Raw genomic sequence first — 18,177 nt, 5'->3', positions numbered from 1 at the left:
GCCCAAAGATCTTAACTAATGGGGTCTAGGACCTCCAGGATAATTTGTCATTTCCCCTCAATTCCAAGACTTGTTACTAAATGGAATAAGGCCCTGGCAACACTAGGTGGAGCTACAGGAATATAATATTTTCCTGCAAAATCAATTGCATTGTGCCAGTTGAAAGTAAAGCTTTATTGGCTACTTACAGTTGTCTAGACCAATTTTCTTCAGATGGACATTAGTGAAAATGGTCAGTTAATTGCTCCAAGACTAAAAGGAGATTAGGCAATATATGATAATATGCTGTATTACTATAAAATACAACCTATTACCATTCTTGCATGAAAGCCATTTTCAAAATTGCTTTTGCCCACAATTTAGTTCATCATAAGAGACTCCTGTGGGGAGAAATATTACCATTTGGCTAAATGTCAGCCCACTTTATGAGGGAGGAAGACTTGGCTCTTTATTTGCACAGAGGTCATTTTACACTGTGGTAGCAGCAGAGCTGCGATTTAAAGTAAAAACTAACATCACAATTGACTTCTTTGTATGGGGAAATTCAAAAATGGATGAGTGAGTACTCCTCCAGGCAAGCAAGGGAAAGATGAACTGTAGTGTCCAAAGGTACACAGCATGATAATGAAGGCTGGAGGTCAGGAAAGATGCATGAACATGCAGAACACAAATGTCAGGAGACCTCATCTATTCACCACTGACAATCCATTTCAGCATGCTCAGCAGTTTCCTAAATGCAAGAAACATGATGTAGCATCCAGGTTGCTTGGTGAAATTCATCGATACTCAAATGTGCTGGAAATTCTAGGGTTCCATCACAATCTTTACTTCTTGAGAAGATAATTCATTTTCTAATGTTACAGCTTAGCACTAATTTGGTATATACTTAGCAAATTTTAAATCCCTGAAGCCTGAATATTAATGGTGTCTGTTTAAATTAAAAAGTAGGGTGTTAGAAAAAAAAATAGAGTACACACTTACCAAATAGTTCTGAGCATGAAGCTATTTAATTCCAAACAAAAGCAATAAGAAAATAGCCTAACAGAAATATTAAACAAGTGACTGAAATATGATAAAACTAAAAATACATATCCAGGGGTAGCCATGTTCACCATAAAGCAAATCCAATAACATCCAAACAATGATACCTCTATTGAGACAACCACAATGCAAAATATATATGTTGCTTTCAAAGCTCCACTGGCTTCTTCATCAGGCAGTGTTAAAAACCGGTGTTGAGGTAAAACTAGGGTTGCCATATCCCGCCTGTGGGCGGGACTTTCCTGGTTTTGGGCGGGTCCGCATGGTCCCGCCTCGGTTTGCCCCTGTCCCCAGGATTTCCCCCGCCCCTGGGCTTTGTTGCAAAGTCTGCAATAGCGGTGGTGGGGGAAAGAGAGAGATCTGTTTAGGCCTCTCTCCTTTGGCAGGGGGGGCTTCCCTCCCCTCTTTGGCTCTGTAGGAGCTGCAGGAGGGAAAGAAGCCTCGCCGAGGCCAGACTTCTTTCCCCGCCTGGGCTCCACTGCCGAGAACAGAGCCCAGGCTGGGAAAAAAGCCTTTCCTCTTCTTTCTCCTCATCTTCATCTTCCTCATCTTCTTCCTCCTCTCCTCCTCTTCCTCCCCTTCTTCTTCATCTTCTTCCTCCTCTCCTCCTCTTCCTCCCCTTCTTCTTCATCTTCTTCCTCCTCTTCTTCTTCTCCTCCTCTTCTTCCCCTCTTCCTCCCCTTCTTCTTCCTCTCTACTTCCTCTTCTTCTCCTCCTCCTCCCCTTCTTCCTCTTCTTCCCCCTCCTCCTCTTCTTCTCCTCCTCTTCTTCTTCCCCTCTTCCTCCCCTTCTTCTTCCTCTCTACTTCCTCTTCTTCTTCTTCCTCCTCTTTTCCCCCTCTTCCTCCTCCTCCTCTTCTTCTTCTTCTCTACTTCTTCTCCTCCTCCTCTTCTTCCTCCCCTTCTTCCTCCCCTTCTTCTTCTCCTCTTCCTCCTTCTCTGCTTCTTCCACTCTTCCTCCTCTTCTTCCCCTCCTCCTCCTCTTATTTTTATCTTATTTTTCCTATTGTTCTTTCTCCTTCTTTTCTTCTTTCTCCTTCGCCTTCATTTTTCTTCTCCCCCCTTCTTCCTCCTCTTTTGTTGTTGCTGCTGTTCTGTGAGCCTTCAACTCCTTTCCATCTTATGGCGACCTTGGTTATGGAATAAGCAACAGAAATATGTAATAACCTATGTTAAATAGATAACCTTGTTAAATGTTAAACCCAAAGGGATTGGTTATGCAATAAGCCTCTGAAATATGCAAGAAGCCATGTCAAATGCCCAAATGTGCTGTCGTGTATGTTTTGGAATTGGGGGGGGGGTGTTTGGCCAAAAAGGGAAGTATATTTCTGCCATCTGTCTAGGAATAATGCCAAAATGTCCTCCATTTTGATCATGCCTAAGAAACATGCATTTGTAGTAACATTTTATAAAAAATCATCGAATTGTTTCGTGTGTCCTCCATTTTAAAAATGTGTCCTACATTTGAAAATGTTATCCTACATTTGTCCCATTTTGGAGGTCCTGACTTATGGCAACCCTAGGTAAAACATGCCAATCCAGTCCTAGTATTTTGGGGGGGGGGGGGGGCTGTTTTACCTTTGTTGCAGGTAGAAACCTCAAATAATAATATGGCCAACACGGCAACTCCTGCATGTGTTTTGGATTTCAAGATATCGCATTATAGCCACAACAGGGGAATCCTAAAGAGAGAGCCAATGTACTAGGATCTTACTATCTGAGGTTACATTTTCTGGACTTTGAGAATCTCCCAGTAAGCACATGGCCAGAAGGAGGAGGTTACAGCCTGCAAGAAATACCCCTCCATATCATCTGAGAACAAAGACAGCAAAATGCAGGCCTATGGCTGACATCTTTATTTTCCCCCCCTCCTGTATGTTTTTTAACACCTTGCCTGATGAAGAAGCCAGTGGAGCTTTGAAAGCTTGCAACATGAATATTGTGCATTTTGGTATCATTGGCCTGGAACAGAAGAGCCAAATGTGCCGTGCTGGCACCAATTTTAGGGTTAGGGACTGCACACCAACCGCACGGTCCCTAACCCTAGCATGGCACGGCAGCATAGTAATGGTGGTATCCTGTCCATACGGGCACTGCCATTTTGACATAAGCGACGTGCAGAATCCGCACGTTGCTGCACATCGCTTACATAACGAATGCACCATTGGCGCACTCATTATGTCCGCCCAGCAGCACAAAAAGAACCCATTTTTTTCTGGGTTCTTTTTACGCCAGATGGACGCCACGCAGTCTGGCGACTACAGCATCCCTCTGGAGGGAAAAAGGCTGCTGGCAGGCCACCCTTTTGGGGAGGTCTGTCCCGTGGCATTGTTTGGATGTTATTGGATTTACTAAAAATACATACTTCATGGATTATTGTTTGTTTTTAATTGCCCTTGAGTCAGCTTCAGCTCATGGTGACCTTGTGGATGACCCCCAAGATCCCCTGTCTTCCACTGCTCTGCTTAGATCCTGTAAATTCAGGCACATGACATCCCTGATTGAGTCTATACATCTGATGTAGTCTTCCTCTCTTTCTATTACATTCTCCCTTTCATATCATTATTGTATTTTCCAATGAGTCGTGCCTTTTCATGATGTGGCCAAAGTATGATACTTCAGTTTAATCATCTTAGCTTCCAGGGAGAGTTCAGATTTGATCTGTTCAAGGACCCATTTGTTGTTCTTTTTCGCTGTCCATGGCATCTTCTCCAGCACCACATCTCAAATGACTTGATTTTCTTCTTATCCACATTCTTCACTGTCCAGCTCTGATCAATTCAACTTGGTTGAATTTGCGTAGGTCCTCCATGGTCATTATGTTTACTTTCTTTATGTTTAGCACCACCAAGCCTGCCTTTGCACTTTCTTCTTTGACCTTCCTTAGTAATTGTTCCAACCTTTCTAATGCTGTGACCCTTTAATACAGTTCCTCATGTTGTGGTGACCCCCAACCGATGGTCTCAGTTCCTAAGACCATCAGAAATATGTGTTTTCTGGTGATCTTAGGCGACCCCTGTGAAAGGGTCATTTGACCCCCAAAGGAGCACGACCCACAGGTTGAGAACTGCTGATCTAAGTCTATGATCTTTTCTGCTAATAGTATGGTGTCACCCACATAGCTTAGATTGTTGATATTCCTTCCTCCTATTTTCACTCCTCCTCCTTCAAAGTCTAAACCTGTTCATCATATGATATTTTCTGTGTATAAGCTGGACAAATAGCATGATAAAATGCAGCCTTGTCTGATTCTTTTGTCAACTGGGAACTGCTGCATTCTTTTTCTCCATATTCTGTTCTAACAGTTGCACATTGGCCTATGAAAAGATTTCTGATTAGGACTATAAGATGTAGTGTCACTCCCCTGTCTTTAGGAACATTCCATAGTTTTTTGTGATCTATGTACTCAAACACTTTGCTATAGTCTATAAGGCACATGCTGATTATTTTCTGGAATTCCTTGGTGCACTCCTTTAGCCATCATATGTTTGTAATGTGACCCCTAGTGCCTTTTCCTTTCCTGAGTCCAGTTTGCACCTCTGCAACATCTCTCTCCATGTATGATGGCTGGAGTCTGTTTGCAGACTTTTAAGTATATTTTTTGTTTGCATGGGGAATACATGCTATGGTCTTATAGTTGCTGCAGTCTTTTGTGTCTCCTTGTTTTGTGAATGGGGATGTATATCGATCATTTCCAGTCTGTTGGCCATTGCAATAATGATAATTAGCTGATGCAATCACCTGAATGCAGGCTGATACAATCTCATGCAATCATTGGGTGACAGGCAGCTAGGAAGGGTGGATTGTAACACTAACAGTTGATTGGTTTCCCAAATGACCTCATATAAATCTCACTGCTCATTGGAAAGGAACTTTATTGTTGAAATTAATGGGAACCAGAGTTTGTATAATTACTTTTTGAAGGAACTTCCCAAGGGCTATGTGCCAAAAACATTTTTAAAGGACAATGGGGTGATAAAATGTAGTAAGAACGGAGCTGCTTCTCAAAGAGTTGTGCTCACTCCATTTTTATTACTTTGATAGGTGATGCTTCTCCACTCTTCTGTCCAGTACAAGGAACATAGCTATTTCATGCACTATGGAAAACAATACCAAGATGTTTGGGAGATCTTTTTTCTGTTAGTATGCTCTTTCTGAAGAAAGAAACAAGACTTTGCATATTATTGTTTGTAAAATAAGACTGAAAAGAGCAGGTGTAAATCATAAGCTGAGAGCAAGCATGGTGTAGTGGTTGGAGCATTGGCTTATGACTCTGGAGACCAGGGTCTGAATCCCTGCTTGGCCATTGAAACCCTCTGAGTTGAGGTAGATAGGTTTAAATTGGAATTTTATTATGCTCAGGAGTTGGGAAATTATAGTACTGAAATGCATGCCTGAGACAGTGGTGGGACAGACAAGAGATAGTATATGATTACCTGTAATTTCATTAATATTAGTAGTTTGTTTGCATCCCATGTTCCAGATATTGTTTCTCAAAGCAACTGGTATCAATAGAGAAGGAGAAATAGTCCGCAGAAAATGGTTTAGTATAGTCAGTTGTATCCGCCTTGGGTCCCAAATTGGGAGAAAGATGGGATAAAAATGGAATAATAAATAAATAAATAAATACATAAATACATAAATACATAAATAAATAAATATCCATGGATTCTGCATCTGATTCAACCATCCATGGCTTGAAAATATTCCCTCTCCAAAACAATTCCAAAATACGAACTTTGATTTTGCCATTTTATATGTGGGACACCATATTACTCCACCATTGTACGTAATGGACCTTAAGCATTGATGGTTTTGGTATCCATGGAGGGTTCTGGAACCAACCCCCAGAGGACACCCAGGACTGACTGTATTTGGGTTATACAGTCGCCCCTCTTAATGCACGGATCTGAGATCCGTGGCCTTAAATATATGTGGAGGGGCAACCTCTGCTATTTGTACATGCGTATCCTTGCTGCGTGCATGGGGGCGCTCTCCATTAAAGCCTATGGGGCTTGAATAAGTGCGAGGCTCCATTTTTGCGGGGGGTCTGGAACAGATCCCCCGCAAAAATTGGGGGCCAGTTGTATAAGCCTCTGGCAGAGCTAAGATAGAATTTAGCAGACCTTCTCTGTCAAAAAGAGAAAAGTTATACAGTACTTGTTAGTACTATATATATGAAGAAAATGTTACAATAGCTGGAAAAATAAAGAGCATAAGCAATTACAAATTCTGTGTTGTATCATTTTAAATTGCCCAGTCATCCCTCATTAGCTATAGGGTGTATCCTTTTCCCTCTAACTCAAAACAGATTTTATTCTGCATCTCCTCCATTGATGTTTTCTCTGAATCCTAATGCGAGAGACTGGCAGTGAAACCAGATGACAGGGCATTATTTGTAGATGTCATTTGTCTCAACTAATGCTCAAAGTGGAAAGCATTTTGTAATGCATGGAGATGAACGTATGCTCACATTACCTTCCTGGCATTAATAAAGATTAATAGCCCACAGCCTGATTTGTGTACATTGATCTAAATAGGCCTGGTAGGCTCCATTCATGTTGTTTGTCAAGCCCTGCTTCTTATTAGTTGTTTTAAATAAGTGCAGCATCACCAATTTCACCAGGGTTGCTATTGATTTAGGATCCAAAACACATGAGGCTAAATGTGTTCAGGTAATGTCTACTTTTTAAAATGACTTTGATAAATGAAATTTAATTCTTCCCTGCCACCAATGAAAAATGCCCCTCTAAAGCTGCTATTCATCCTGGAAAGGGAAGCTGGGGAGTCTATTAGCATCAATGGGAGCTTCCTAGCTCAGACAGAATATTGTAGATATGCCACAGATGGTATATAGATCTATGTGACTATTTCTGTAGTGTCATAATGGGTAGTCTGGCCCTTAATGGGACTGTTGTATCCCAGAACAATATTGTTACACACATATGCTGGACTTCCAAGGGGGGGTGTGATTTGGGAATTCCAATATTCACAAGGATTTAGTTTTTCAGGTGTCTTTCAACAGAAGAGAGCCAGCATGTCATAGTCATTGCAATGTTGGACTACAGCTCTCAAGACCAGGGTTCAGTTCCCAGTTTAGCCATGACTTCTGTCAAATCACATACTTTCAACCTCAGGGGAAGTGAAGGGCAAACCTTCTCTGAACAAATTTTCCCAAGAAAGCCCATGATAGGTTCCCCTTAAAGTCCCCAAAAGTCGGAAATGACTCGAAGACACAGAACAGCAACAACAACCTAAATACATATGCATCTGCAGCAAGAATCTGTGACAAACTCCAACAAGATGATCAGATGTCCTCACCTCAAAGAAGGACAAGGCAGTGTAAAATGTAGGGTATTCAAGAAAAATGTAGGTCATTACCAAATAAAACGCAAAGGTAATTTCATGTTTCTTAGTCATGCTCAAAATGGAGGACATTTTGAAATTCCTCCTGGACAGAAGACTGAAATGTAGAGCATGACCTGGAAAAAGAGGACATCTGGTCATCCTGATTCCAACTCATCTGAAGCAGGCATCTCTTTACAAATGTACCTGTAGCAGGGAACCGTGACAGTCTTTCCACTATTTTAGAGAAAACTCTTTCACAGCTCTACTTGGGAGACTGCAGGATTTAAACCTAGTATATTCTGCATGTTTAGAGATGTAGTCCTAAAATATTAATTTCCTAAGAATTGAAGTTTAGGGTCTAGATTTACTAGTTTTATGGTACAAGTGTTTGTGTGTGCACGTATATGCCTTTCAGATGGCAAAGTGTTCTGATTCACTGATATAAAATGTGATCAAGCCGCATACTGCCTTTGGTACCTCCAGCTTATTCTACTTAGTGAGGCATCATCTATTTGATGTGTAATGCAGATCTTTCCTTTCTCTGTAAATAATGGCAATTATGACAGCAACAACAGACTTTATTTACACCCCACCTTTTCCCCAAGACTGGGACTCAAGGTAGTATCAAGAGGGATGAAGAAGCACTTCAGGATGAAGGTGGACTGCTATGTACCTGATCTCCATGCATTGATTGATTTCCTCTGCACAAAGCAATCCAATGCAAGAAAATCAAAGAGCACAATCCCATTTCCCTTCCCCTATGTTGATTGCATGCAGATACATTGATGAATATCCAGTAAGTAAATAGAAAACAGGTGTACATACATCAGTTAAGTAATGCATTACATGTATCCATGAAGCAGCTCATAGATGTAGAAATTCTTAATACAAGTTCTGAGCATTTAGGGGCGGTACAGACCACCGTGAAGGGGTGGCAGCAACCTCATACCATGGCCCCAATCCAGCCTCTGGAGAATGCAAAAAGGAGCTGCAAAATGCAGCTCCTTTTTGCGCCCTTCAAAGGGCACCATAATCACAGCCACATGGCTGTATGGCACCCCTTCGATGCTGTATCATTTGGATGCAGTAGTGGAGGTGCATCATGATGCTGTGTGCTGTCTAGAGTCAGGGCACCCTGGGGGGGGGCAGAGTTGGGTGTCAGTCGTCAAGACGCTGTGCCCCGACTCTGTCCCCAGGCTGGCACAAAGTGCTGGCCTGTACAGGGTCTTTGTCTTCTTGTTGTGTGCCTTCAAATCACTACCAATCTATGGCAACCCTAACATAAACCTATCACCAGGTTTCAGGAGCTGAGAATATGTGACTCACTCAAGGTCACCCAGTGGATTTTCTTGGCCAAATGGGAACTGAACCCTGATTTCCAGAGTCATAGTCCAGGGCTCAAACCACACGACTCTCTTACCACATTATTTAGTCTTATTTGTTTAAAAGGGGTGTGGTGGTACACAGGGAGCAGCTCTGCTAAGTACCAAAATTCCTTGTGTAATTTCATGTATATGAAATGGCAAAAATGCACTAAATTATATGTCTGACATTAACTTTTTTTCTTATCTAGGCTTCTGTTAGGAATTACACACGATGATCCATATTAATAATCAATGCCTTTATTTCCTATATACATTTTAAATATGTCACATCAGGTAGTAGTTCTACAATAAAACCAAATACTAAAAAAAGACAAACAGTAGATCAAATATTCAGTGCTGATTGCATTAGGGAAAGGAACTTCGGCAGATCTGAAAGTATTACCCTAAAGGCATATGCTCAGTGATATTTATGGGGTAAAAGGGCAGTAAAACAGGTTTCAACATTTCCAAGCTGCAGGGTGATTATTCTCTCTCTTTCAGTCATAACCTGTTTCTTTCCACACTACAATAATTTAAGTCCTTTTTAGGGACCTTTGACAGAATAAAGATAATTTCTGGCAGCAGAGGTCTGAGGCTAGATGACAATGTCTTTGCAGATCCACCTTATTCATGAATACACACTGGATTTTGTGTTTTTACCAGTAAAGTCAACCATATACCCATGATTAATATAGTGACAGGCAGCTACTTTGCAAAGCAGTGTGGTGTTTGATACAGGAAATAAAAGCACAGCTAAGGGTTTTCTTTGCTTTGGGACCCATAAGGGCTTCTTCCTCCTCTCAGGCAACGACAGTGCCTTGAACAAACCGGTCGTGCAGGTGGGCACATTCTGGACTGGAACGGGCATTTATCTTCACAACTGTTGATGACAAGAAATTAAGAGAAATGAAACTATAAGCATACAATGTGATCTGGGCAGGATTAAAGACCCTGCCTTTTATTGTTTGGGGGAAAATGTAACCTATATTCTGTCCATTTAGTCAGCTAGATTCTCACTGCTGTTTTGTGGTCTGGATTTGTGAATGATTCAACATATGTTTTTATATTGCAGTTCCTCCACCCTAAAAAATAAGTTTACCAAAAACAAGGGTTCCAGTTTTACTGGGGACAAGGCTTGGGTCCATTACACCTAAATACCTTTTCTTTCCATATACACAACTCATTCATTGAGATCTGTAAGGGACGCTTTCTTCTACATGTTTCACTGACAGAGGTGCATCTGCCTGTGATACTAGATAGGGCCTTCTTTGGAGCCATGGACACTGACATCAATAGGAGCTACAGGGGGTGAGGGCAGCATTGGTAATGCTCTAATTGGAGTGATGCCACTGCTCAGTGTGTGCAGAAAGGAGATGCTTGTTCAGTCACCATCAATGAGCAATGTGAGCCTCTCATTTGTCACCCACGGAACCTTAGTGGCCATGGACTCCTCTCCTTCCTCCACCTAACTTTTCTACCTGGATAGCACCCCTTCCAGATCTGGAAAAGGCTGCTGGGACAGTGGGAAAGGTAGGCAAAGGAAGGAGAGGCAGTGAAGAGGTAGGAATATATGGAGTTGCCACCACCATCCAACTCTTTGGAGGTTGCTGGGGTCCCAAAGAGACAGGCAATCTCTGTTGTTGGAAACTGGCTGTCCCATATGCTAGGTACGTCACTGACCATGGGATGCCTTCTGACCTTCTGTATCCTGGCTAAGAGTTTTGTTTCTTTTTCTGCTCTGATGAGAAAGTTTATCTTTGGCCTGCTGGACTGAAGAGCTGCTTGGCTCTCCCACATCCCAGGTTTTTAAAGCAGGGGTAGGAAAAGTTGGCCATCTATACCTTTCTGTCTGCAAATCAACCAGCCCACCAACCAATCAATCATAGCCAAGAGCAAGACTCAAGGAAACATAGTATAAAAAGAGGTGCACATAAAATCACATATAGCTACAAATATACAAAATGTTAAGGTTGAGAAAATTTTAAACTGTACAATTAGAAGCTAATAAACCATTAATGTAAAAGCATGGGCTAAAAGACAGCACAGCACAACATCAAAACAGGAAACCCATTAAATAAAACAATTAGTTGCATTTAGGCTCCACTGAAATCAGTGGGAGAAATTAGTTATGGTTTAAAATCTTATGTCCTATTGATTTTGGTGGAAGAAAATGCAACTAATCTTGTATGTGTCTTCATTCCTTAATCTCTCTGCCAGAAACTTCTCTAAAGAGCTCTTATCCTACCAGATATTTTAAATACCAATATCTTCCTACAGACCATTGTCCTGACTACTCTGTTTTTCCTTTTTTCTTTTCTTTTCTGTTTCTGTGTGTCTCCATCCTGTTACCATAATGCATACTCAAGGATGTTCTGTTTTCACTGACCCAACCACCTTGTAGTGTGGAAATTCATAAATGCATATACACAGAAAATACCAAGAGATGGACTAGGAGATGGATGAGCAGACTCTTCAGGCTCTACTTTGTTTTGAGTTGTTTGTTTGTTTGTTTGCTTGGGTTCTTTTACTGAAATGATGTGAACATATAAATTCTACAACAATCTTCCCCAACTTGGTGCCCTCCAGATGTGTTGGCTTGCAACTTCCAGCATTCACAGATAGCACATCACTGTTCCCTCCAACCCATCTCAAAGGTTCTAAGTTCTGGAAGGCTGTTCTGCAAAGAGAATACCCATTGAACAGCATCATTTGGCACATGGGTGGGTTGGGATCTCTTTTGTTCCATAGGCTGGGTTCAATTTTAAGTAAGTTCTCAAGGATCATGGGTAGGCAGAGCCAAAAGAGGAAAGGCAGGAGCAAGAATTGCAACATATTTCAATTGAAAGTTCATGCTGCCAGTAACTGAGTCTTAGGACATGTATTTCAAAGTCTTAGAATGGAAATCTGGGAAATCTTTATCATACAATAATGTTATAGAAAAGCGGGAACTGGGTGAGTCTCCCTTATTGGGAACCCAAAATATCACAAAATTCAAAAATGTCCACATGGGATGGCTAAGATAGCAGCACCTTTACTTTCTGATGGTTCAGTGTACACAAAATTTGTTTCATGCAGAAAATTATTAAAAAATATAGTATATAAAATTATCTTCTGGCTATGTGTATAAGGTATATATGAAATATACATGAATTTCATACTTGGACTTGGGTCCCATCTCCAAGAGATCACCGCATGTATATGGAAATATTCCAAAATAAAAAAAACCCAAAATCCAAAACACTTCTAGTCTGAAGCATTTCAGATAAGGGAGACTCACACTGTACAGCTGTTTGGGGAAGACTGAGAATCCAGGGGTTGGGGCAGATTTAACCTTAGGGCCTGAGGTTTCACATCCAATTTAACATGAAGTCCAGCTTGGAGAGAGAAATCGGTCAGGAACCACAGACATGGATCAAGCAGGCTGTTTTAGATTCAAATCCAGTGAAGAGCTTACCTGCATGTTTCTGCATTAAAGGTCTTGTGTTTCTGAAAGCAGCTTTCCTGGCTCTCTGTACACAAGTAACAGCTGCAGTTCTCTTTGTTCTGAAATAAATTTCCAGCGCACTTCCATTTACAGATACACTCACAGTTTTCCTCATCAAAGTCCATATTTGGTGCACACATCGCAAGTTCAGCGAGAGGAGGCAGTCCTGGCATAAAAGACACGTTTTTAAGGAGAGAAAGAATGTGAGAAAGATTTACAAGCTACTGGCTCCCCAACTCAAACAAAAGACCTTCTCAAAATGTTGGCAGTTCATCAGACTGGTAAAAGTCATAAAAATCAGATGTAAATCCAAGGTAATATCCTGCAATGCTTTTTATTAAAAAGTCTTGGATTTAATAGATAAAATGCCTAATCTATCCACAGGTTGATAAACAGGTTGATCTATGGCCTATCCAATGGAATAAGATTTGAATTTTCAGCAATATATCGCTAAAACTGAGTATAAGTATTCTAAATACATAGTTATTATGAACGATGGAATTAATATTGTATATGCTATATTAATATTGTAGCAGAAATGAACTCAGAGTCTTAATAATAATTATAAAATTTGAAAGCCATGCATATTGGTTTATTTTGGTTGAACTCTAAGAACTTCAGCATATCTAGTGGGAATTTAGAGTCTCTTTGAACAGACAGTTGCCTATGACATATCACAAATTCTGTTTTAGCCACCTCTGTCTCAAAGGAATTTTGTTTTCTATTTTGGGGGGGGGGGGATGAGGGCATTGCCTTCCCAAATAAGAATTTTGCCCCTACAGAATGAATTTTTTCTACAGTGCCCAGATTTTTAGCATTGAAGTAACTTAAAACTTTAATTGAGCATTTAGAAATAGAAAAAAAGGAGAAGGCAAAGTTGTCAAGGAAATGCAAACATAGCCAAAATTGTGCTCTAGGTGTGCATGATTGTCAATATCTCAGTCTCTGTAGTCCTAGAAATTTAGGAAGAGTAGGAAAATTTCATTTTGGGGAAAGAATTCTTATTTGTGGAGCCATGTCTCCTTTACAGCTACAGCCCTGATAGGAGCCCTGGTGGCGCAGTGGTTAAATGCCTGTACTGCAGCCATTCACTCGAAACCACAAGGTTGTGAGTTCAAGACCAGCAAAAGGCTCAAGCTCGACTCAGGCTTGCATCCTTCCGAGGTTGCTAAAATGAGTACCCAGACTGTTGGGGGCAAATTAGCTTACTTGCTGTTCACCGCTATGATCTTTGGAATAGCAGTATATAAATAAAACAAATTATTATTATTATTATTATTATTATTATACTATTCAAGAAAGGAAAGCTCCAAACACTCTCAGACGTCTGCTACTAACATAATACAGGTCATGTAGTACTTGGATTGTGAACATCGCAACTCTCAGATTTCTCCAGCCTATATACTTATAATATTCCATTCTCTTTTCCAGGCACTGCACACAGTACTTGCTTGATATAAGAAAGACCAGCCATAAGAATCACAGTCTATGGTCAATGATTTTATTTTGTCATTTTGTGAAACACGTGCTAGGAATGTAGTGTGTACCTTCCCTTCTTCCAGGATGGTCTTCGTCGACAACACATTCACATCTACTGCTATCCCAAATCCATCCTTCATGACACAGTTTGTTTATATGGGGGCAGCTGGATGAAAACAAAATACAAAGCAAATGTTTTAAGAACAGAATGAGAACATAGATCATCACATAAATATAAATCTGGTCCGTGAGATCCAGGTACCCCCCCCCCAATGCTTGTGTATTCTGTGGATGGGCATCAACAGAAATATTACCAGAAGGGGGCAAAGATGCACCATGAGATGTGATTGCATTTTCTTCAGAAATCAGCACCAGTACAACACACCTGTGCATTTTCCTTGTGAGTGTGCTCTCTTGGTTAAAGTCACACTCTCCCAACCTTAGAGTAAGGCAATGGCAAACTTCCTCTGAAAAAATCTTTTTATTCAGAGGAAGTTTATCAAGAAGTCACCATTAGTCAGAGTCGACGTCAAGGCACAAGCTCTGGCAATTTCTGTACTCACACAGCTTCTGAACATTCCTAACTTTAGGATCATTTGACAAGAAACCTCATTACCATCAAAGGAACAATTCGGGGAATAACATTTGCTAAGTCATCAAACTAGGGCCTCCAACTACATTCCTGCAGCCTGCTGTTTCTTAACTTATCACAGCTGCCTTGTCAATTTTGACTTTCATAAATATTGAAGATGCCATGGTAATTAAACACTGCTGCTAGAAGTAGTTCTCTCCTTATACTGTATTATGAAACATTTTCCCAGGCAGTAATTGATCTTTCTTTAGAAATGAGAAGTGCATACTTTTATCTATAAACTATGAAAGCATTAATCTTACAGTTGCAGAAAAATCTGATGGTTAATTATGCTTTCTTTCTTTAAGGTAGGGTAATAAAAAGAGGGGGAAATTTACTGTCTCTTACCGATCTACCTCTGGATCCTGGACAGACCTTCGTATAACAGTATATGATTGGCGCTGAACATTTGTTAGACACTTACATCCTGTGTGGTTTGCAATTTTAACTTGGATTGGGTCTGGAACATTCGTTAAAGGCACAGAAATCTCAAAAAGCTGTAAAGATGAAAAATAATACTTTAAAACTACTGTGACTATAATTAATTCCACTATTAGATAGTCTCCTCCGATACTTTTCCTGGTCAGTAAAGTAAAAACTGGGCACTGTTGCTCATATTCAGAGTGAATATTCATTTTGTCTATGAGTATAGTTTTACAATTGAGTATTAGGAACACCAACAATCTAAGATACGCAGATGACACCATACCTCTAGTGGGTGACAACATAGACTTGGAACAATTACTAAGGAAGGTCAAAGAAGAATGTGCAAAGGCAGGATTACTGAAGAACATTAAAAACAAAAAACAAAGAGGATCTTCACAAATTCAGCCTAGAGAATGAGGACATCTAAATAAAAATTTCTCATACCTTGGATCAGACACTGACCAGAACAGATAGTACAGTTCAAGAAATCAGAAGACTAGGAATGGGAAGGGCAGCCATGAAAGAACTAGAGAAGATCCTAAAGAATAAACATATACAACTAAGCACTAAAATTAGGATTGTCCAATCCACTGTATTCCCAATCACCATCCATGGATCAGGGACGTAGTCGGGGGGGGGGGGGTTGGGGGGATGGCCCCCCCCTTCAGGCTTGGAACTTTCAGCTCCTTCCTCCCCCTCCTCCTCCCTCCATCAAAGCACGGAGGACTCAGATGGAGAGGGAAAAGGGAAAGACAAAAGTTGCAGGAGCAGGACGTAGCTAGGATTTTAGGAAGGGGGGGGGGTCCAGACTAAGTGCCACCATTATAATGGGCTTGAGTGGGCAGCGCAGCAGCACACACCATCATTTTTCTAATGGAAGGGGGGGGGTCCGGACCCCAGATCCCCCCCCGGCTACATCCCTGCAGGGAGGGAGCAGGGAGGCTCAGAGAGAGGGGGGAGGGGAGGGGGAGTGGGAGTGGATGGGGGTCCCTCCCTGTGACTTCTTATCCTTTCTTTTCCTCTCCATCCAAGTCCTTCCACTCCTTCTTCTCCTCCTCCTCCCCTGTGCTTTTGCCAGAATAAAAGTCTCCCTTCCTGGGGGAGGAGGAGGAAGAAGAAGGGAAGGAAGACAGGAAGGAAGGGAAAAAAGGAAGGAAGAATGATAGGAAGGGAGGGAGAACTGAAGAAAAGAAGGAAAAGAAAGGAAAGAAGAGGAAGGGGAGAAAGGAAGAAAGAAAAAGGAAGGAAGGAAGGAAGGAAGGAAGGAAGGAAGGAAGGAAAGAAGTTTCTAAAAGGAAATATAAAAGAAAGAAAAGGTGACTTCTGACTTTCCTTTCAGCAGTTATATCCATATACAATATATGATGATGATGATGATGATGATGATGGATGATGATGATGATGATGATGATGATGATGATGATAATTTATCAACTACAGCTGGAGTCTCCCTTACCCAAAATGCTGAGGACTAGATGTATTTTGGATTTTGGAGTTTTTCAGAGTTTGGTATATTTATATATGTCTAATGGGGTATTTTGGAGATGGGACCCAAGTCCAGCCGTTAAAGCCATTTATGTTTCATATGCATCTCATAGACATAGGCTGAAGGTAATTTAATACACAATATTTTAAAAATAATGTTGTGCTTCTGTACACTGAGCTGTCAGCGAAATCCTGAGACCACTATTCCTTGTATAATTCAATAATTCAGTAATTTATCTAAGCCTTCAGGATCCCCAATTTTCCTTGAGTTGGGGTCAGACCAGATGCTCTCATGGTCAGTTTTGGATTTTGGAATAATTCAGATGTCAGAAGTCCAGAGAAAGGAGACTCGGACTCTACTCTGTACATTTCTTTTGATAATGAACTCATGTTTTCAAAAACAGTCATTTGTGGATTTTTGCAACAACAAAAAAGAGGAGGGTCTGTGATCAAAAAAGCAAGACACTTCCATCAAGCCTTGTTTTTTCTCTTTTTTAAAAGACAAATGAAATAAAATACAGTTAGCTGGCCCCTTTTCAGCATGTCAATGGGGATGCTTTGACTGAGAGTTCCTGCATGGCAGAATGGGGTTGGACAGGATGGCCCTTGGGGGTCTCTTCCGACTCTATGAACTTTATCACATGGGGTTTAAATCGTTACCCAGCATGTTCTAACGGGGGGGCGCGGGGGCGCGCACGGAACGCGATGAGCACGGGATGGGGCCCAGAGCGCGACTTTACCGCACGGGGGAATGCCGCCGCCGCTGCGCGTTTCCATCGCGTTCCAATTCGGTTCCAGAGGGTGCCATTTCTGGGGATGCTTTAGTTCCCAGAAATGGCGCCCTCTGGAACAGAACTGGAACGCGATGGGAACATGCGGCGGCGGCGTTCCCCCGTGCGGTAAAGTCGTGTTCTGGGCCCCATCCCATGCTCATCGCGTTCCATGCGCGCCCCCCGCACGCCCCTGTTAAAACGCGCTGGGGAACATTTTAAACCCCATGCGATAAAGCTCTATGATTCTATGATTAATTAATTAATATACGGAATCAGTCTCAGTGGGTTGCCAACGAAAGGTCGGCTGCAAAGGTCTGGGCCTCTCTGCCCTCCTGCCTTGTAAGCAAAGTCCATTGGAAGACCTCTGGGTTTTACTTTGCAAAGAGTTTTTATTTTCTTTATTTTTGCCTTTTTAAAGGAGTTTCCCCCAAATTCTGCCAGATGATGAATCGGGGCTGTTGAGTCCTATGGCCCTGCTCCAGGCAATGCTAGACTGCAGCACCATCATCCAGCAGCACTACAGACTGCTGGGAACTGCAGTCTAATAAGGCTGCACACTGCAGAAATAATCCAGTTCGACACCACTTTAATGCTATGGAAAATCCTGGGATTTGTAGTATGTTGTGGCACCAGAGCTCTCTGACAAAGAATGCTAAATGTCTCACAAAACTACAATACCCAGATATTGTTGTTGTTGTTATTATTATTATTTTCTTATATTCCGCATTTCTCCCAATATACGGACTCAAGTTGGTGATTTTCCATAGCATTAATCTAAAGTATGTCTTTCTACAATGTAGATGGACATCGCCATTACATAATTTGTTGGGGATGCTTCGATTTGGATTTCCTGCATGGCAGAATGGGGTTGGACTGGATCAGGGCCCTTCTTGGGGTCTCTTCCAACTCTAGGATTCCATGATTCTATAGCACTCTGATACGACTGTGATTTTAATTGTTTTTAAATGTATAAAGTTTTAAAGTTATAAAGTCTTATAATGCAGTCCATGCACTGATGGACTATTGCACTATAATTTTTTATTGATTGATTTTATATCCTGCCTTTCTCCCAAAATAGGATTCTCTTAAAGGGGTTTGTTTTTTACAAAAAGAAAGGGACATATAGTGTCTTGGAATTTAAAATTAT

At 41.3% G+C, this 18,177-nt stretch overlaps 1 protein-coding gene across 1 annotated transcript in view; it reads right to left on the bottom strand.

Moving 5' to 3' along the window:
* Positions 1-8,994: 8,994 nt before the first annotated feature.
* VEGFD (vascular endothelial growth factor D) overlaps positions 8,995-18,177 on the bottom strand; it is a 39,688-nt gene continuing 30,505 nt past the window's right edge. Inside the window, exons 4-7 of the mRNA XM_042456858.1 lie at positions 14,695-14,843; positions 13,784-13,881; positions 12,207-12,402; positions 8,995-9,632 (exon numbers count right to left, since the gene is read on the bottom strand). Of these exons, the coding sequence (XP_042312792.1) occupies positions 9,506-9,632; positions 12,207-12,402; positions 13,784-13,881; positions 14,695-14,843 (570 nt within the window). The 3' untranslated portion in view covers positions 8,995-9,505. The remainder of the gene's footprint in view (positions 9,633-12,206; positions 12,403-13,783; positions 13,882-14,694; positions 14,844-18,177) is intronic.

This window comes from Sceloporus undulatus, chromosome 3 (assembly GCF_019175285.1).
Source record: "Sceloporus undulatus isolate JIND9_A2432 ecotype Alabama chromosome 3, SceUnd_v1.1, whole genome shotgun sequence".
NCBI lineage: Eukaryota > Metazoa > Chordata > Lepidosauria > Squamata > Phrynosomatidae > Sceloporus > Sceloporus undulatus.
The sequence above is the reverse complement of the archived record's forward strand: the minus strand, read 5'-3'. Positions and strand labels throughout refer to the sequence as shown.